Raw genomic sequence first — 22,650 nt, 5'->3', positions numbered from 1 at the left:
CCCTTGCAGGGTCGAGCCGAGGAATTTGGTCAATATCTGCTGGATAAAATCGCTCGGATCCGAACTGGTCTGGACTCCAACTGGGCTGAGATGGAAGAACAAGACTTGGACAGTCTTGTCGACGTCATCTGGGAAGAATTTGATCCTGTAACTCCTAAGGAAGTGGACAGGATTATGAGAAGGTTGAGCTCCTCCACATGCTTACTGGACCCGTGCCCTTCCTGGCTGGCCTATGCAGCTCGAGAGGCGACACGAGGCTGGTTCCTAGCGGTCATCTCTGCTTCTCTGAGTGAGGGTCACTTCCCCACCGCCTTGAAGGAGGCGGTGGTGAGACCTCTCCTCAAGAAGCCCACCTTGGACCCATCCTCTTTGAATAACTTTCGTCCAGTCTCCAATCTTCGCTTCCTTGCGAAGGTTGTTGAGAGCGTGGTGGCGCACCAACTTCCTCAGATCCTGGATGAAGCGGTTTATCTAGACCCGTACCAATCGGGTTTCAGGCCGGGCTACAGCACGGAGACGGCATTGGTCGCTCTGATGAATGATCTCTGGAGAGCCCGGGACAGGGGCCATTCCTCTGTCCTAGTCTTATTAGACCTCTCAGCGGCTTTCGATACCATCGACCATGGTATCTTGCTGCGACGCCTCAGGGGACTGGGAGTGGGAGGCACGGTTCTGCGTTGGTTCTCCTCCTTTCTCCAGGGTCGCTCGCAGTCGGTGCTGACAGGGGGACAGAGGTCGACCCCGAGGCCTCTCGCTTGCGGAGTCCCTCAGGGATCAGTCCTCTCGCCTCTCCTGTTCAACATCTACATGAAACCGCTGGGTGAGATCATTCGCAGTTTTGGAGTAGGGTACCATCAGTATGCTGATGACACCCAGCTTTTTATCTCAACTCCTAACAATATCAGTGATGCCCTAGACGTGATGTCCCGCTGCCTGAAAGCGGTCCGGGAATGGATGGGGAGAAACAGGCTTCAACTGAACCCGGACAAGACTGAATGGCTGTACGTACCGGCAAGCCAGGAGATTCAGAACGTCCCACTGCTTAACATTGGGGACAAGTTACTTCCCCCTGTTGATAGGGCCCGCAACCTGGGTGTCCTCCTAGACTCGCAGCTCTCCCTGGAAGACCACATTGGAGCTGTGACCAAGGGGGCCTTCTCCCGGGTTCGGCTAGTTCGCCAACTACGGCCTTATCTGGACCTGGATTCCTTACGTACAGTCACCCATGCCCTTGTGACATCTCGCCTAGACTATTGTAACGCTCTCTACATGGGGCTGCCCTTGAGATCCACTCGGAAGCTTCAACTGGTGCAAAGTGCGGCGGCACGGACACTCTTGGGAGCCTCCCGATACTCCCATATCACACCTCTCCTCCGTGCGCTGCACTGGCTTCCGGTTGCCTTCCGTGTGAAGTTCAAGGTGCTAACAATGACATTCAAAGCCCTACATGGCATGGGTCCGGACTACCTACGGGAGCACCTTCTGCCGATGTCAGCACCCCACCGTCCTGTGCGCTCCCACAGAGAGGGCCTCCTCAGGGTGCCACCGCTCAAGGAATGTCGGCTAATGGCCCCCAGGGGGAGAGCATTCTCAGTGGGTGCGCCAGCCCTCTGGAACACCTTACCAACCGAAATCCGGATGGCCCCTGACCTCCGTACCTTCCGTCGCGACTTAAAAACTTTCCTATTCCAGCAGGCTGGCCTGGCATGATAACGTTAATTGGGGTCCCAGTTTGTGTTATTAGTGTTTCTTATTATTTTATTGTTCGGTCTGTATACCTTCCTTCCTCTGTACACCGCCCCGAGTCCCTCGGGAGAAGGGCGGTTTATAAAAACTAATAAATAAATAAATAAATAAATAATAATAATAATAATAATAATAATAATAATAATAATAATAATAATAATAATAATTAGAATCAATGTGACAACAGATAGACATAATAAGCACGTACTTCAGCTTTCTTTCCATCATTGCCCTACTATATTTGTGGATAAGATATTTCGCTAGTTGTCTAACTAGGAAATTGAACTATGGAAAATGGAACTAAATAGGAAATGGAACAATGCTCTTGGCAATGCTGTAAACCAGATGTCTATGGAGATTCTCAATCATCCAGGTCATAGTTATCCCAAAGGTGCTTTTTCACGAGGCAACTGGACTTTTTTGTTTTTCTTGAAAGACCTTTTGCTTATCATCCAAGAAGCTTCTTCAGCTCTGACTGGATGGTAGGGAATGAAAGGATTTATACTCCTTGCAGACAGGTGATCATTTACATTCTGTTAGAGAGTCATTGAGGCCACCTGGAGGTTTATCTGTGTCATCAGGGTCATCTGAGAAGTGCAAATGGGTGTGGAACCTTCTTGTAAACCAGAGTTTCTCAATCTAAGCAAATTTAAGTTTGGTAGATTCAGTTCTCTGAATTCCCCATCCAGCATTCTGTCAGTTTGTCCACCCAGTTTAAAGTTGAAAAACACTGCTATAGATAATTGGTGGAGGGCTCAGCAGAAGCTCAGGAGCTAAGCAAGTTTGGATCTCATTAAATCCTTGCATAGGGGAGCTTTTAACTCCAGGGTTTTCAGAAAGGGCAGCTGAAATACATTCTAGAAAAAGAAAGGGTTAAAACCACTTCTGCATTGATAATAACAAAAATACCTTGGCAAGTCTGTAAAAACACCAGGAATCAGGCTCCAGTTGAAGTAGAAGTTATTCTTTTTCTTCAACAGATTATAAAATCAAAGATATATAAGCACTCATGTTTTAATTGAGCATTGATTTTCTTTACAAAACTCACAATATGCTTCTCTTTACAAATGAATCAAAAGCCCCTATATCCAAACAGAAAGGTTCTACATACAAAATGTTGGAATACTCATAAATAAAAGTCCTAACTAATGGGACTCAACAGATCCTGAGAAGAATATAAATCCTTCTATTCCCCACCATTAAGTCAGAACTGAAGAACCTTCTTGGATGAGAAATGAAATGTTTTCAAGGAGAAAAAAAACCAAGAAAGTCCAGTTGCCTTTTGAAAAGCACCTTTGGGACAACCATGACTGGATGATTGAGAATCTCCATGGATAGATCCTGACATTCTCTTCTTTTGTGAAACGCAATCATAGAGGCACTCATGTTTATGTCTGGCTGGTTTCCTTACTATACTTAAAAATGACTTAGAGATTACATGCAAATTTGGTATTAGAGAAAAAGATACTGTACCCTGATAATACAGCTCTGGTCCCCTGCACTTTATTTTATTTATTTTATTTTTATTACATTTATATCCCGCCCTTCTCCGAAGACTCAGGGCGGCTTACAAGCTTAGCAGTAGCCTTCATTCTATGTATATGCCTGCTTGTTAGGGCTTTCACACACACCCCCAAGCGGCATTATTACAAAGTCAGCTTATTGCCCCCAACAATCTGGGTCCTCATTTTACCTACCTCGGAAGGATGGAAGGCTGAGTCAACCTTGAGCCTGGTGGGATGCGAACCTGCACTAATTGCAGGCAGCTGGTGTTACTTAAGGAGGCATTAGCCCACTGTTCCACCAAGGCTCTTGGTTTTCCATGCACACATACGTCTAATCTTGGACTTTCTCCGTCAGTTTTATTTTAGCTATCATTCTGCAGTGCTTTTATCATGTAGTAAGGGACTGTTTCTTGGAGCTTAATGTCACAAATCTAATAAATCTTTTCATTTGTAAGTTAGGTGAATAATACAGTCTCATTTGCTCATCTCTCCAGCTAACTGCTATAGAGAATGGCTGAAACAGGAAAAGAGATGAAGCACAACAGTGTTAATCCTCATCACATGTGAAAAGGGGGACATGGCCGTTTGATGACCTAATGTCCCAGTCTCCAGCAGTTGCTCTTACATGTCAGAAACTTTTGGAATGGAAAATAATTTCAACTGAGGGAAACATTTCAAATAAGAACACCGCAAACAAGGCTGCTCTTTTAATGTACAAGAATAGGAGAGGGGACATAGAAGGGAATATTATGGCAGGTTGGGAAAGTATGTTAACAAAAATCAAGTAATAGACCTCTTTCAAAACTCAGAATACAACAAACATGTAAATGACTAACCAAAATGGCAAATAACAGTGGCCCTATTTGTGTGTAAGAGTAAACTATGGCTAATTATTATGTATTCCTTATACAATGCTCAGGACAAATTAGAAGCCTTTATTTCAGTTAAGAATTCATTGAATGTTCAGTACTATCACTGAACTAAGAAAACTGCAGTTAGTTACTATGATCCAACTTCATGTAAGATGCCTAATCATAGTTAAGATTAACCACAATTGATGGGGTTCAACATTAAGCCTTTCGATATAAATTGAAAGCAAAAATCTAAAACCATTATTAAAGAGAGAAGGAAAGGATGGCTAGGCTGGAGCTTTTGCATTTCTTGGGGGTGCTGGATGCAGCATTGATGCTAGACAGTTGGGTATATCCTCAAAGGGAACCTTTATCAGCTTCAGTTAACAAACCAACTGTGTCCTTACTTTGAGGAGAAGGACCTGGCTTCAGTGATTCATACACAAATTCCTCAGAGTTGGATTCTTATAATGTACCCTTCAGTGGTGGCTCTGGTTTACAATGCAAGTAGCAAGCTAATAAGTGATACCTTTTGAAATACCCCTGTACATCTTGTTCTGGATCAACTCTACTGATTGCCTATTATCTTCAATATCAAAGTGTAAACATTGATATGCAGTGTCTTAGCTTAGAATCCGGCAAATTGCAAGTCTTCTATTTCTGTATAGTCCAGTTCACATCACCAAAGAGTGCCTTTTCAGGATCCCACTGCATGTACATTCAACAGCTACACCAAGTTTTCTCTTTATCTGAGCCCAGGTTATGGAACAAGATATCAGAATTAAAACAGGTTTCTTCTTTATCATATTCTAAGATGGGAGTCAAAAGTTATTTGTCTTTTCATGCCTTTTAATTGTCTGAATTTTAATTGCTTTAATTGCTTTTATGTGATCCTTGTTTTATAACATTGCTTTAATAGTATTCCAGAATTCATTTTTCCATTGTACCTTGTTTTATTTGTTTTATCTGGGTGGGCAGCGTATATCTGTAAATACTTTAAATAGAATAAATAATAAATTAGCCATTGTTGATTGCTATATCTAAGGCAGGTCATTATTCAAAGTGCACAACACTATCAACCTATTATCATGCTGTGAGGCCCTAGAACTATTTTTAGTAATTTAATCAGCCACAAGAATTGGAATGTCAGTTCTTTGGGGCTGTGATTCTGCTACTTACTATGAGTGACTAGAAGCAATTACTGGTTTAAGAAATAATACCAACATTTTCTTATGCATGTTTCCCTCCTGACTCATCTTTGTCAATTTCAGAATTAGATGAAAGAAGAAAGAAACAAGTCCAGATGGCTTTATCTTTGTCATATCTAGTAGTATGTATTTTTTTAAAAAAGAAATACAACAATCATGAAAATATTTGCAGCAAATAAAATTTAACAATGATTGTACATTCTCAGCTTTCTGAAATGTACCAGCCATCTGTCCCTCTATCAAACAAATGGCTTTGATCATTTACCAGATGACTGTAGTGCCAGAATTCAAGCTTTTGGGGGGAAATGCTGTGAATACCATGAGTGTTCCCCATACATTCTTTGAAAGCCCTTTATCACCAGAATTGTAGGCCTTGCTTTCCCTAAATTAATCATCTCTTAAAGCAATGAAAAAAGATGCAGCTGCTTTAAGAAGACTGTCATGAACTATATTCCCATTGCATTAAAATTGATAGAGTACTTTATCTGGACAAAGAAGAAAGACTGTTTGTACCTTTGTACAAAGGGACGCGGTGGCTCAGTGGGTTAGGACGCTGAGCTTGTCGATCAGAAGGTTGGCAGTTTGGTGGGTTGAATCCCAAGTGCCGCGTAACAGAGTGAGCGCCTGTTAGTCGTCCCAGCTTCTGCCAACCTAGCAGTTCGAAAGCATGTAAAAATGCAAGTAGAAATATAGGGATCACTACGGTGGGAAGGTAACAGCGTTCCGTGCACCTTTGGCGTCTAGTCATACCAGCCACATGACCATGGAAACATCCTCGGACAAGCGCTGGCTCTTCGGCTTTGAAACGGAGATGAGCACCGACCCCTAGAGTTGGAAACGACTAGCACGCATGTGTGTGGGAACCTTTACTTTTACCTTTGTACAGGGGAACAACTTGCCTCCAGAAGTTGTGAATGCTGCAACCATTTGTCTGAAATGGTACAGGACAGGCATGTCAAACTGCCGGCCCATGGGCCGGATGCGTCACACCGAAACCATGCCCACCCCAATGCCAGCAGTGGGGAAAAAGTCCCAATACATTGCGCGACGTCACATGACTTTGCGAGTTTGACATGCGTGGTATAGGGTTTCCTGCCTGAACAGGGGGTTGAACTACAAAACCTCCAAGGTCCCTTCCACCTCTGCTATTCTGTTACCTTACTTGGAGGTGTAATCTTCAGCATTGGGAGGATGAATGTACAGCCTCAACTCTTCAGTGATCTACAGAGCTGAAGTTTTTAATAATTTACCAGTGAATCACTTATTGACATAAATTACAGTGAAAGATGGTACCATTAATTGAAACGCTTATATTGAACATTTATTTTTATGTGTGCATCCATGGTTTGCCCGTATATTTTTGTTATTCATTTTCTTTTAGTTGTATCCTATTTGTTTTTTTTCCTGTTTTGTATTTAATAAAAGGGAAAAAAAGGTACAAAAATTCTGGACATGCCTTCTGTATTTGGTGACAGCTTTTCTTCTCTCTTAGTTTGACTGCATCAATAAGAACACATGCATGCTCACTCTATTTGTTGTCACAGTTCCCGTGACATTTCTGAAATCTTGTCACTTGAGGGAGTCCTAGCTTACCAGCTCTTTTGCAACTTGTCAGAAGGTAATGCCAAGGACTGGATTAGAGATGGTGAAATTTCTCCTTCCGTACTCAGTGGCTGTTGCTGGGTTCTTTCCCTCCCATTCAGAGGGAGCAGAGTTCACGCTCTGGAAATGAAGTGTTGTTAGGACAAATAAAACAGACGCAGAAGGGGAAAGCAAAGAGGTGAGAGTTACAAAGAGAAAGAGAGAAAGACGACACCAAGCAATTTGATTACATCAGATCTGGTGGGAGAAATAATACATAGCTCTCTGGAACAGCCAGCCTTCTGGGTATTTGTTTTGTTCATTGCTGCTGGAAAAGAAGGAACGCGTGCAAAACATATATGTCCGTGTTTGAAAAACATTTCAGTTGAACTTCTTCCTGTCCGCTGCCGCTGACCCTTTTTCTGTCATGGTAAAAGAAAAAGGTAATTGATTTATATGTACCTTACAGATTTAGACTGAAAGAGCTTGGGAAAATAAGGGGAGGGAGGCACTCAGATTTGTTTTCTATGGTTACTTTTTATCTTTTTTTTTTGATGTGTAGAATGACTAAAAGGAATCTTCTGGGCAATCATTTTTTGAATTAAAGGTGCTATTTCCTGGGTCTGTTCCCAAGGTTACTGTGAAAGTACTTAGTCAGGAATCTGTTTAGGGAAGACCTTGAGACTGATTGAAATGCAGTACAGTTTCAGTTCGGAAGCTGCCTATCTTAAAAGTGTCCTAACTTGAAATTTTACTAGAATAGCCATGAGGAAGAAGAATTTTAAACATGCTAGGATTCACTGCCTAACAGTGTATGCTTTGAGAGTTCTTTTGCACCTTGAAGCACTGTTGAAATAGGTGATGCTAGTCTGAAGCAACTGTTTTAATCTAGTCACTTTTAGATTTCTCTTTAGATTTATAGAAGAAAAATTCAGAGGACTCCCCTATTTTGGAAAAAGATTGTCCGTTTCCAGAAATAATAAACACAGGGCTGAGAATAGAATCATAGTTGTTTATATAGTCTCTCTTTTGTTTTTTGTTTGTATGTAAATGTATGTATGGATATGTGTGTCCCCTGCATCTAAGAAAAGTTAATGGCCATATTGTGCTTGTACCTGATATAAGGGAGGTATCTAAATATTGTGATGATTAAGTACCTAAGGCCTATTTTTGATTATAGAGTTTTATAATACATATTTATTTAAAAAAATCAGGGAATCAGTCTGACAAATTTGTTTCTGTGGTGAAAATAAGCATGAAAGCTTTTATTCCCCATTATATGAATAAAAATAATAATGCATAATGGCTAAAGAGATTATACGTGGGATACTCAGGGTCAATGCAACCCTCAGCCACCAAATCTCACTGGGTTACTTTAGGCCAGTCAATGTCCTGCAGCCCAAACTGCCTTAAAGGGTTGTTGTTGCAGGGAAAAATGGAAGAACTTCTGTGTTTGCTGGTTGGGCTCCTAAAAGAAGATTTTGATATAATTCTAAATGAACAAAACAACAAGTCTGATTTTTGAATATAACATATAAAATGAAATAATTTAATTTAATTTTGCAGTTCTGATAGATAACTGATAGAAATAAAGTAGAGATATGTCTGCATTGAACTTTTATTGTGGGAAATGTTGCAGGATTCTAATTTGTCAGGCCTGCTTTGTGATTCTGTCAAGAAATGTTCCTGCTCAGTGAAGGAAGGTTTTTTTTCCTGAAAAACTAGTTATTCAGGAAAAAAAACCTTCACTGAGTAGTAATCTTTCTTCTAAGGAAACATTTAAGTTTGGCTCTAGGGGATTTTGATTGATAGTATCAAAAAGTGTATGCTCACTGTTTCCTATAAAACTCCTTTTAGCACTTCTAAATTTAGGTCAGAACATTTTAATTTAATTAATTTAATTTAATAATTTGATTTCTATATTTCTCTTTTCCCCCAAACCTTCCTAAATGGAAAATAGGTGGTAGGGGTTGAATCTACAAACAGTTGTATGCAAAGCGTATGTTTTTTCCTGTGAGGTATGGTATTTGAGTCTTGTTAATATCAGAAAAATAAGAGGGCAGCTGAAATATTCATCTTACTGCCAAGAATTAGTGATGATTAGAAATGGCTTTAGTATTGAATGTTCCATAGAAGCGGTTGTTTTTTTCCAACTGCAGATACCACACTTGAGCCATAGACTACACCCACTGACATTCTGTCCCACGGCTGTGCTGCTGTGGAAAATCACTTAGGTATAGCCTCTGTAGAATTCAGCAAACACACCCTAATATTGCATATTAGAACTTCATTTAAGGAATAGATTGCTTTGTATGTTCTTGCTTCTGTTGCCTAGGTGCAGCTCCATTGATTCTGAACATTCTGGAAGAATTAATTATGTAAATTAATTGGGCAGTCATAAAACTGCAAGCTTCATTTTAATAAAATAAATGTTAAGTACCTTGACATAGTGAAATGGAAATCAAATATACTTTATACAGTTGTTTCATTTCTTCTCACATGAATCTTATTCATTGAAAATTATGATGTTCCACATTTATTTGTCTAAACTCTCCTTTCTAAATGTGTCATTTTTTCCTTACGTATAAGGAGAGGCAATGAAAAACAGAATCAGATTATGTGTACTCATCTATTTCTATCTGTGGTTTGAACATCCATCCATCAATTAGAATTAGAAACCTCCTGTAACACAGTATGTTTGTGGACATTCCTGCAAATTGGCAGTTCTCTATTAAATCACTTGTTTAGTGGAAGTCAACAGAGTTGTCTGGTTGACGAGCGAATATTACATTGTCATAATAACTTGAGTTTGCTTTACTGAAAAAAACTAGCCAATGTATAAAGCATGTGTGAACCGTAATTCTAAATTCTACAGCAATTTTGTTTCTGAGAAGGGCATCCATTTTGTAAATGTACCATGATTTATAAGTAGACCCTGTTTCATAATACAATGATCCTTGTATTTGTTGTTTCATAATGACACCAATGCTGTGGCATTTTGTAGAGAACATTTCTTCATTTGTATAATAAATGAATTTAATTAGCTTTGACTTTTATGCTGCTATCTTATATCCCAACTGGAATTATGAAGAACCGTCATTACATAATGTTATGCAGTTGATTTCTAAGATTCAAATTCCCCAACTTGCCCTGTCTTTTCTCCTTTTTATAGGCCCATACCTAATACTGCTATTCTTGCATTTGCTTCTTGCACCGTCAAGATAACACACAATTTAACAATGTCCTATTAGGAATAAATGTGTTATTTCCAAACAAGCCCTCTAGTATTTCCCTGACTGCACAAGTTAGCACCTATGATGTGTATTAATGCATATATACTGAAGCATTTTGAAAATATGCATCTCTATAAAATTCAGGAAATGATTGCATATTTTATGTAGATGTCTTTAGCCGAGTTTGTCTTCTATCAAATAATTTCTGCACTGCGTAATACTGTTGAAAAAATAATTACTGTGAATAAAGTAGGATTACATTTATAACTGGTTCTAGTTCTTCCTGAATTATAGAAGAATTTAAGAGACGTTATAAATAATGAGGTGACATAATAAATTCAATTTTATTTTCAAAAAATATGAGCAACTTCAGAAACAAAGCATAACATAAAAAGAACAACAGATTGAAAAAGATGACAGGCCAGAGTATTTATTTCACATCCATTTTTTAAACCTTTCCTCATCTAAATTAAAGAAATTTTTGTGTTTGTGAAATATTCAGACTATTCAGAAAGCTGGTATTCTTCAGAGGTTTATCACACCTAAACAATAACATAGAGAAGAAAAGCAAAGAAAGCTGAGCTTCCCTAAGATGCTGATCCCCATCCCTATAACAAATACACAGGATCAAAATTAGCACCTGAGCTCAGATATTTTTCCCCCTTGGGGTCATCATTAGATTCTGGTCTATTATAGACTTTACCAAATTATTTGTTCAACACTTAAATCAATTAGTATAAATATTTGCATTTGTTAGGATGGTGACACAGGTGTGTGTGATACAGATGAATATGGAGATTGTCTTAAAGAAGAATTCAACAGCATCAGATAATATCAGCTTAACCCTTAAAGGAAGGAGGGAATGAAAAAGAAACTTAAGACTATTCCGTCTTGAGGTTCCTTATTATAAGAAGAGGAGCGATGCTCTCAGGCTTTCAAGATTTTGCTATTATTTATGTATTTATTTATTTATTATTAGGACTTATATGCCACCCTATCTCCCAAAGGACTCAGGGCGGCTAACAACAATAACATACAATAATACAGAAGTTAAAATAAAAATTAAATTAATGGCCCCTGTAGAATAAATTAAAATTAAAATAAATTAAAAAAAATTAGTGTTAAAAATTAAAAACATAATTAAAATCCCTGTCAGTCCAGGTCAGCCAGGTGGAAAAGGGAGTGTTTTGAGGCCGCGGCGAAAGGACTGGAGATCTGGGGCCATCCGAAGCTCAGGGGGGAGCTGGTTCCATAGGGTTGGTGCTCCCACAGAGAAGGCTCCCCCTGGGGGTCGCCAGCCGATGGTACCCTGAGGAGGCCTTCTCTGTGTGAGCGTACTGGGCGATGGGAAGTTGTTCCCGGCAGCAGACGGTCCTGCAAGTATTATACCCTCCAACAACAGAATAGACCTCTAATATGTGTTTTATGTGTTGATACTTTATTTATTTAGCTCAATATGTTCCTTGAAATAAACAATTTGTACATCCACTATATTCCTTTATATGATATCATGAAAAAAAATCAAGTACATTAAAGCTGTACTGTGGACTGCGTTAAGGTATTCAGAACTTGAAAAATTAGAGAAGATGCTAAACAGTGCCATTTGGTTTAAAATTAATTTCAGGTATAACTAGACAAGGTTGTATTATGTGGGCATAATTCCTGGTCAACAGTTTAGGGCAATGAAGCCAACATTTCCTGATGCAGGATATATCTTTATTCCAAACATACCTTTTATTACCACATATTGGTACAGTGGTGGACTTCTGATTGCAGCTGTCACTAGGTCACTCTTGAGTAGGAATGCTGAGTCCTGTGTTTGAAGACAAGTGTTGTAAGGCTGCATTCTGGAGGGTGTTTAATCTTCTTTTGGAATCCTTTTCAGAATGCCTGGCAAATAAATTGGATGTGGCTATAATTATCTAAACAGAGGTTTTGGGGGAAAAACACAGCTCTCAACTATAAAATATGAGCCTCACCTTTTTTTCTGCCTGGGTCATTTTCAAGTGTTATCACTATATCTGGGAAAAACTGCCTGCCATCCTCCATGTGAAGTGCTGATCTTAGCAGAGAAATGTACTCTAGACATGTTTGGATCGTCAGCATTTTCTCACCCAGATTATTGCTTACAGCACAGATAAAAGTGAGTGAAGTACTAATATTTGTGTGTCTAATCACACTTGGCTAATAAAGAATATTCTATTCTATTTTATACTGTTGCAGCTGAAGATTAAAATCCCATCTTTTATTCTAATTTTCTGGTGAATAATGACAAAGCTAGGAGCATTAACCTCATTGTCCTTGTCACTTCATTATCTTCTGAGGGGAATAGTGACCTTTGTAGAAAGAGTTCAGTAAGTAGGCAGTATACAGATTATTGTTAATTAAAAAGAAATATATAAATTAAAATGATGTCCAGAAGAAAGAGTACTGGTCATTGTCTTAGAATGTAAGTTTCTCAGATCATTCTTGGGGAAAAAATAAAAAATGAAGTCAACTTCATTGTAGCCTGTTCAGTGTGAAGTCCTTTTCTGAAATGGCTGGCTTCCCCAAAAGTGCATATTACACCTTCTCTTCTTACATCCCACAGAATGTTTTAAACAATTTTTATTCATACATTGTTTGGGCTGGTATTAATTGTGGGCATTTAATATGTAACAATTACAGTAAATATGTAATTGTGTGTTTTAACCTGATGTTATATTCTATCATGTTAAACACAGGCTAGGACTCATGTTGGAGCCATCAATAGTTATTGTAAACATTCCAAAATGGAAAAAAAGGTATATTATTATATAGGATTACAATCATAGGTTGTATCCTAAAAAGCTGCATGAGTTGTTGAAAATCAAGTCCACATTATTAGGAGTGACTAATGTGTTGTAATGTGTAACCTGTTAAGTAAGTGTCAGGAAGTGGATATTATCATTTGAATGCATTGTTTAAAATTTATAATGCACAAGGTCACTTTCATGAGTGAAACCACAATGGTGTTATTATTTCTGAGTCCCTTTTATTTTTCACTAGCTTCTCTGGAAATAGAATAAGAATTGAGTAGTTCTTTCAGAGTGTTGTGTATCAAGCATTCAGTGTTTGATACTTAAAGAACATTACATCCATTTAATTAGAAGCTGTGCTAAAATAAAATCCCACTGGACATAATAGGGATGATGCTTAGTGAAAATGGTAAATTATTGAATGTTAGTATAAAGTGAACAGCTATTATAAAAAAGTAGAAAACCTGATCCCCTCCACATGTTTGGAAATCTAAGTCCCATTAGCTTTGGCAATATGAAGGATTATGAAAGTTGTGGGCCCAAATGTAAAGAGTTGGTTGCTCTGTCTTTCTGTATTGCTTAGATTTATGGACATGCAAAACTACATTCAAATGTGTCTTTATTTTTCTGATAAAAATGACTTATTGACTTCTCCCTAGAACACTTTTCTCTCTCTCTCTCTCTCTCTCTCTCTCTCTCTCTCTCTCTCTCTCTCTCTCTCTCTCTCTCTCTCTCTCTCTCTCTCTCTCTCTCTCTCTCTCTCTCTCTCTCTCTCTCTCTCTCTCTCTCTCTCTCTCTCTGTGTGTGAATCCTGGCCACTAATTTTTTTGTATCTGAGCCAATCAAGTGCTTTAATTATTATAGACTAATTTGTAAAACAAAGCAAGTTAGAGATCAATTGCAAATGATTCATCATCATGAGTAGGTAGTTATTCGAAGAAAAGCTTATAATTTTAACCATTGTCTCTATCTTAAAATCAAGTGCAGAAAAGGAATTAAATGTTGGTACGATGGTCACGCTGATGGATTGCTAAAAATTATACCATTTTATATCCTCCCTCCATTTCTTCTCCTCCATTTGAACATTCAGTTGAGTGGCTTTTGTGTCTGAGCTGAAAGTTGCAGTGTCCTCACAGTCAGAAGTTTTCTGCCTTCCCTGTTAATTTCATCCTCCTCAGAACTTGTGATATCTCTCAAGGCATTGCTTATAGAAATCAAGATAAATCAACTGAGGATGAAGAATGTCATTGATTACCTTATGCAGAGATGTTTTGCTTGCTATAGATCAGGGGTGTCAAATTCGCTGCATCACGTGACATGTAGCAAGGTATGGTGACTTTTTTCCCCTTGCCAGAGCTGGGATGGGTGTGGCTTCCACGTGATACATCGAGCCCACAGGCCAGCACTTTGACATCCCTGCTATAGATGCTTCCTCTAATATTTTTATTTATTTATTTTATTTTATTTTAATTCCATTTATATCCCGCCCTTCTCCGAAGACTCAGGGCGGCTTACAAGCTTAGCAGTAGCCTTCATTCTATGTATATGCCTGCTTATTAGGGCTTTCACACACACCCCCAAGCGGCATTATTACAAAGTCAGCTTAATTGCCCCCAACAATCTGGGTCCTCATTTTACCTACCTCAGAAGGATGGAAGGCTGAGTCAACCTTGAGCCTGGTGGGATGCGAACCTGCACTAATTGCAGGCAGCTGGTGTTACTTATGGAGGCATTAGCCCACTGCTCCACCAAGGCTCTAATATGGCTTTACCTTGGTGAAAGATTGATGATAGCAGCCAAGTCTTCCGAAAGTAATTGAACAGGTAGCTCTTGACTTAAAACAATTCATTTCATGATGATGGTATGGAATTACAACAGCCTTGGAAAGGGTACTTTATGACTCATACAGACTTCAACCATCACAAAACACTGTACCATCACTCCCATGGTCATGTGATCATGATCTGGGTGTTGGCAACTCTTGACATGTCCAGTTGAGAAGTGTCACTCAATCATGTCATCTCCATTTGCAATCTTCTCTGCCAGTTTTCCCCAAAAGCCAATAGTGCCAAGCTGTTGCCTCCTGCTAAGTGGACTCTAGCTATGGGCGATGGCTGACAGAGCTGCCTGCTGAGGAGAACTGAACTTCCTTGGTGGGATATAGAAACTGCTAAGCTTGTAAGCCGCCCTGAGTCTTCGGAGAAGGGCGGGATATAAATGGAATAAAAAAAAAACCAAGCTGCATTCCTGCATCCTGCTGAAGGAGTTCCCGTCTGTGCATTAAGGAGAGCTGAACTCCTTCAGCAGGCAGCTTTTTCAGCCAGCTTCGGTAGATGAGAGGAAGCCAAAATCCAAGAAGAGAATCTCCACTCAGGCAGCATGGTAAAATAAGGACTGTGGGGGGCTTTAGGTGAGTGAAAAAGGCCCAGCATAGGCCAAGCACCAGTGTCTTTCTGTTCAGGAGCTGAAAATCCTGCTTGGATTTCTCAAGGAGGATTTTCAGCTCCTGAACAGAGCCTCACATAGTCTCCCCCAGCATTCTCCGAGGCACCCTGTGCTTCCTACCTGGGACTCCCTTTGCTTATTCAATGAGATATTTTGTTGACCTCAATCAGGAGTGCTGGGATTGTGGTTGTTGAGTGAAGTAGTCACGTGATGTCTTGTTTAATGACCGCTTTGCTCAGTCACCAAAATTCCAGTCCCAATTGTGGTTGTAAGTCAAGGATGGCAGGACAAGAAGCTCATCAGAGAAAGATTCAACCTGAAAATAAGGATGAATTTCCTCATAGTGAGAACAATCAATCAATGAAATAGCTTGCCTTCTGGAGTTGTGACTACTGTATCACTTTCAAGAAAAGATTGGACAGACATTTGCCCTGGATGGTATAAGGACCCCTGCCTCCTCTAATCCAACTTGAGGCTTGGACTAGAAAATCTTCAAGGTCACTTCCAGCCCTATGATTCTATGATTACCTATTCCCACATGACTTTGATTTTTACAGCAAATTATTAAACAGAGAATTGAGGAAAGACTTGGGTTGTAAACCAGACTGCTTAACCTGCCCCCAGAGGCACTCACACAGCCCTTGGTGACTAATCACAAGTTATATTTTCTTCCAATCTTTCTTATTTATTATGCCTAGCCCTTGCCTAGTAAAATAATGGGAAGTTTAAAATTTGCTGCAATCATTTCTTCTGGTTCCAGTTGGCCTAATAAAAGGCATAATGTCAGTTGTGGATATCGGATATTTTTGGCTCATGCAGATGATGTTTCTTTTTGGTATCATTTCAGAATGCCTCGTTCACATTAGATTATTTGCATTCCTACCAAAGTGGAATCTGTTTCATTCAGATACAGTAAGCACAAACTTCTTACCTGGCACATTTAACTGTTTAAATTGAGTCAGAGGTCAATATGACCTACGGTATATTTGATATGCTTGAAGAAAAAAACAACCTAGGAGCTAGTTACAACAGAGAATGAGTGATAGCCAAGGATAGCAGAGCACACTTAGTAGGACAACAAAGACAGTGTTCGACTGAAGTCCTCCAGCTATTGGAAAAATATATTCTCTCTCTCTGTCTCTCTCTCTCTGTCTCTCTCTCTCTGTCTCTCTCTGTCTCTCTCTGTCTCTCTCTCTGTCTCTCTCTCTCTGTCTCTCTCTCTCTCTCTCTCTATACACACACACACACACACACACATACACACACACACACACACACACACGTACACATACACACATACAGTAGGGACGCGGTGGCTCAGTGGGTGAGGTCGCTGAGCTTGTCGATCAGATGGTCGGCAGTTTGGCGGGTCAAATCCTGAGTGCCGTGTAACAGAGTGAGCGCCTGTTACTCGTCCCAGCTTCTGCCAACCTAGCAGTTGAAAGCACGTAAAAATGCAAGTAGAAAAATAGGGACCACTATGGTGGGAAGGTAACAGCGTTCCGTGCGCCTTTGGCGTCTAGTCATGCTGGCCACATGACCACAGAGACGTCCTCAGACAATCGCTGGCTCTTTGGCTTTGAAACGGAGATGAGCACATATATATATACTGCTCAAAAAAATAAAGGGAACACTTAAACAACACAATGTACTGTATTTAATAGTAGGATGTCTTATTTTCTGTTCCCTTTATTTTTTTTCAGCAGTATGTATGTGTGTGTGTATACACATACACACACACATTTTGATTGCATACTGAAGGACTTTTAAGTAAAAAGAGAGAATTAAAAAGACTATGTAGAGATGGAGGTCAAGGATATGAAGGGACCGTGTGCAGCAAACTGCCTGCCTTAGTATCCTGTTATCTGCATGTCTATGAGCTCATTCCAATTAGCACTGCCAAGGACTGCCAGGAACCAGCTAGATATGAGAGAGACTGCCCTGGCTGGGATGTTTCAGATGTTCTCTAAGATTGACTAGGGAGTACACCAATAAACAATGCTTTTGCTGTGCGTTATTTCCTGCTTGTTAAAACTGTATAAATACAATAAACTCTGCGTAGGCAGACAGACATTTTGGGATACCCTGCGATGACTGGTCTCTGAATCCCACAAGACGACATTGTGGTTAAGATGTTATAAGTAGCAATAGCAGTGGTTATGACTGATAAGAAATCATCCCCACTTCTCCTTTATTTCATAATTAATATATTCCTTTCTGCATCAGCCCAATAACGGCTGAAAAAGACACATCTAATGAGGACACATATGACCTTGTTTCTGCAGATTGTACAATTCTTGCATAAATCAAAGCATGAGAATACACTATACGTATATGCAGATGTCAACGCTGCTAACATCAGATGTTCTTGCTTTGACAACATGTGGAGAGGCAGCTTTGCTTCTTTAAAACTTGTGTGTTACTTTTAAAGTTAGAATTAGTTGATGCTGGGGGAGGAGTGGGAAGAATGTCTCAAGGCTGTTTTGAAATAAGAGAAGGTAAGAATTTGGCGGGTTATTTAACAGGAGGGAAAGCTTACAATTCAAACTAATTGGAGAATGTGATTTGTGACAGTTATTTAGGGAGGAACTGCGCTTTGATACTGTGTGCTTAGGGGAGGGGAATCCAGATTTTGGCTTGACCATGTATTGCCGAACCTATGCTCTTTTGATTAAAGACTCCTTAAAGTAAACAATGCCTCGAGGTTCTTTGAAGAATTGCATGTGTCGGAACCATGACAGCAGCAATGTATGCACACACTATAAGGAATGGTCACACTTAATACAACCTTCCCCAGACTGGCTCCCTTCAATTTTCATTTCAACTACATCTATCATACTGGCTGAGAGATTTATGAGAGGTGAAATTGAACACATTTCTTGGATATCATATTGTCTTATAGCATTGTGTAGAGCAGGGTAAATTCTTACACAGAAATTCATTTTTGTCAACATTTTGCACTATATGAAATGGCCCTGAAAGAAGCCAAATCACTGTTGATGTGGCAACCAAGCATCAGTGGATTAAATATTGTTTTTTTGTACTGTCTATCCAGGTGGGTAAGTTAAGGTTAAATTCTGAGTCTGACCTATCTAAACAATTATGTTGGTCATGAAGGAGGAGAAAAAAAAAGAGACGTTAATATTGTTTTCTAATCGCTTGAAAATATACTATTTGTTTATTCACATAATGGTTTCTAGAGATGTGACCATTTAATTTCATTGGTCTAGGATAGGCTTTCCTGTTCTTAAAGCTAAGTAATGTATTATATACTATTTACCCATCTTTGCAGTTTTCCTGGAAAGGTTTATACAGATCAAGTGAAATAATAGGACCAATCCTATTCCTAGGGGAAAGTGGCCAATTTATGAGCAGATTTTTGAGTATCATGAAGGACATGTGTTTTTGTATATGGTTTGTTATTACTTTGTAGTACTTTTATATCATTACTGATGGGGATTGCTTATAAGGTTGGATGGAGAAGGGAGACATCTTAGCCATGGAAGTTCACTCATCCTGATCTACTTCATAAAGTTGTTGTGGATTAAAATAGGACAAGATAATGCTATGAACACTGCTCTGAGCTCTGGAATGAAAGGCAGGGAATAAATAAATAAAATAACTTTCCTGGTTTGGGTAGTTTTCACAGTGATATAAGGAGGAATAACTGTGGCTGAGTTATGCTGCCTGTGCAGAGCAGAGGTATCGGTACCTTTTATGAACTTTGTATATGGTTACTGAGTTCATTGAGAGTGTCAGCATATATTGCAGAAAACCGGATTTCCTCTTTACAGTTTCAGCACCTGAGGTCATTTGTAACCTTGATTGTGATAATTTATCTTAAACAGCAATTTATCTTAAAGAGGCCCAGGCTGCTTTTAATGAACATCTTTTGAAGGCACTGTTACCTTTAAGTCTTCAGAATTCATGTTTTATTTATGATTAGAGTCATACTTGTACTAATCCTTAAACAACTACAGGATGGTAGGAATAATTCCAAAACATATGTTTCCAAATTATAGAATTATAGAAACATAGATTATATGAATTGGAAGGGGCTTTACAAGTCATTTAATCTAAACCTTGCTCACTGCAAGAATCCACTAGATTTCTCAGAAAAGTTCAGTTGTCATTGGAAAATCTCCAGTGAATTTAATGATGATGATGATGATATTGATGATGATGATGATGATGATTATGGTGGTGGTTTCATAGCCAAGTGCTTTATGAATGTTCATAATTATAATATCCTTCAGAACTAGACATGATGCCTTTGTCAACATAATGTGATTTCTTTCTAAAGACTTGGAAGATACTAGGATGTGCTAGAGCACGGGTGTCCAATGTTTTGGCCTGGGCCATCTTGAGTGAAGAGGAATTATCTTGGGTTATTTGTAAATATGCATATAATACAGTGAATGTACAGTGAGAGAAAAAACTTACTTGATCCCTTGCTGATTTTGTATGTTTGCCCACTGACAAAGAAATGACCAGTCTATAATTGTAATGGTAGGTTTACTTTAGCAGTGACAGACAGAATAACAACAACAAAATTGAGAAAAACACATTTCAAACACGTTGATTTACATTTTAATGAGTAAAATAAGTATTTGATCCCCTATCAATCAGTAAGATTTCTGGCTACCAGGTATCTTTTATACAGGTAAAGAACTGAGATTAGGAGCACTCTTTTTAAAGGGAGTGCTTCTAATCTCAGTTTGTTACCTGTATAAAAGACACCTCTCCACAGAAGCAATCAATCAAATTCCAAACTCTCTACCATGGCCAATACCATTAAAATTATAGACTGATCATTACTTTATCAGTGAGCAAATATACAAAATCAGCAGGGGATCAAATCCTCCTCACTGTATATAAACCACATAATGTTAAAAGTTTATGATCTTGAGGGGCCACATTACTAGCTGTCCAGGATTGCATGTGGGCCACAGACCATGGGTTGGACAAGCCTTTGCTAGAGCATAAAAGGTCAGCTCTTACGGATGCTCGCAGAGAGTGGGCTCTGTAGAAGCCACAAGTGAGTAGGACTACAGACAACAGTTAATGACTGCCCTTTCTATCTGTTTCTTTTTACCTCTCCTTATCTCCACCTATAATTCAGAAGTAATCTCATGCAGAAGGCTTTTAAAATTAGATTGAAGGTTAAGTACAAGTGGTTTAATGTCACAGAAAATGTAATATTCCAAGCCCAATTGATGGGATGTTATGATTTAGTCTGGTAGGAGAAAGTGACTTTGGAATATCACACAATATGATTTTATAGAGTATTTGTTCTTTTTTAAAATGTGTCTTCTTTTGGCAATCAGTAGAAAAATGTGTACATTTAATATACAAAATTTGTTTTTCCAGTGGCCCATCCTCAGGAGCCTCATCACCCCACAGAGAAGCCTGTCATTCACTGCCACAAATGTGGGGAGCAATGTAAAGGAGAAGTGCTTCGAGTCCAGGCCAAACATTTTCACATCAAATGCTTTACCTGCAAAGGTACTGTAATTTTGTTTTATTGCTAGCCACTCAGTCAATCAAACTATTTGTATTTCTTTACTCAGAAGAGATTGGCTGGATCCCTTTTATGGGCCTGTTTTGGGTTTAGACCCAGGAAGAAGGATATAGAGAATGAACATTACTTAAATGTGCAAATAAAAGTATTCCTTATATTTGTGTCTTTGATATGTATACATGTATTTATGGATGAATGAATGGCCACTGATAGTCACATGAGCAGCAATATATATGCTATAATAATAATATTAATACAAAAATTAATTTTAGCAATTTTCAAATATTTCCATTTTTGAAATTTTAGAGTTTACATTAACTGTTTAACAAATATAAGGGATGCCCAAACTTTCCAAAAATGTTATAGCGTGGGACCTTGTAAAAAATACTGTTTGGACCATTAAAGCATATTTAAATATAAATTATATTTTCCAGGCTGGCAATTGGAAAACTTGTGGTTTGAATCTAGCTGGTTTGTATGTGCTCCCTTCGTGTTATAAAATACCTTTTTCAAAAATAGCTTTAATAACCACATATAGAGACTCATACCTGTGGTGTGTGTGTGTGTGTGTGTGTGTGTGTGTTTGTGTGTGTGTGTGTGTGTGTGTGTGTGTGTGTGTGAAATTGTAACTAATGTAGAAGAAGTAAATTTGTCCAATTCTATAAAAGGTCTTATTTGCCCCTTTTGAAAGATGGTTAATTCAGACTTCAAAGATCACATCTCCGCAATCCAATTGAGTATATAGCAACAGCACTTAGACTTATATACTGCTTCATAGTGCTTTACAGGCCTCTCTAAGCGGTTTACAGAGTCATCATATTGCCCCCAACAGTCTGGTACTCATTTTACTGATCTCAGAAGGATGGAAGGCTGAGTCAACTTTGAGCCGTTCAGAATTGAACTCCTGGAGCCAGCAGTGAGTTGCATATTGAGTTGTGTGCTAATATACAGTATGGGGTTGGCTGTTAATCTGCCATCTGATGCTCCATCTGCTTTCAGGAAAGATTATCCAGTTTACCAGAGGCTGGACTACTTTGTTGTTGTGAAACAATTTGCTAATAAATGCATGTGGATACAGCAAGAAATTCAGTTAGAGCAGACATGTCAAACACAAGGCCCGGGGGCCGGATCCGGCCTGCGAAGTGGTTTCATGCGGCCCGCGAAGCCATCCTGGAAACAGTGAGGGAACGGCCCCCACTGCCTTGGCCCTGGCCCAGAGACCCTCCTTCTGCCAGAGACCCTCAGATCTGTCCCACTCCTGCCCAGGCCCCCATAGGCACCCTTGATGCCAACGATGTAGAGCTGGCCACGCCCACCCAGTAGGCCATATGCACTCTAGCCATGCCCACCCAGTAGGCCATGCCCACCCAGGCCACACCCACCCGCCCCCCTGAGGGCAACCGCAATGCTGATACGGCCCTCAATGAAATTGAGTTTGACACCCCTGAGTTAGAGGATCTTCAGATCAAAACATTGTTTTGCATTTCTTGATCACAGTTTATAATATGTTCTTTTCAATATGTTTCTCTAATATGTTTCTCCAAAATGTGAGGGTTTTTTTTAAATATGTTCCACTTTTGGAAAAATTTAGCTCTTTCACAACACATTTGTTTTTGTTATGGAAGTTGTATGATCTGAGTTTGAATTCAAGTCAGGTTTTACTTTCAGTATGGCATTAGTGATGTGAAACAAGCTTCTACCTCATCCTCAGTCCTGTTATGAATCTTTGCTTTGCTTAATGTTTTGTAAAATTTGCTCCCCTTTGCAAATATTGTATTTTGGC

The 22,650-nt window shown here is 39.2% G+C and overlaps 1 protein-coding gene across 4 annotated transcripts in view; it reads left to right on the top strand.

The window, feature by feature from the left end:
* Positions 1-22,650, top strand: part of ABLIM1 (actin binding LIM protein 1) — a 215,909-nt gene that overhangs the window by 87,375 nt on the left and 105,884 nt on the right. For 3 of the 4 annotated variants that reach the window (XM_081328191.1, XM_081328193.1, XM_081328192.1), the window contains one exon: positions 20,717-20,851. In XM_081328191.1, coding sequence (XP_081184317.1) covers positions 20,717-20,851 — 135 coding nt within the window. Of the gene's footprint in view, positions 1-6,990; positions 7,335-20,716; positions 20,852-22,650 lie in introns of those variants that run through there. The other variant, XM_081328190.1, reaches the window with a different exon arrangement.

This window comes from Vipera berus, assembly GCF_964194415.1.
Source record: "Vipera berus genome assembly, chromosome: 5".
Classification (NCBI taxonomy): Eukaryota; Metazoa; Chordata; class Lepidosauria; order Squamata; family Viperidae; genus Vipera; species Vipera berus.
This window is presented reverse-complemented; position numbering and strand designations above follow the sequence as displayed.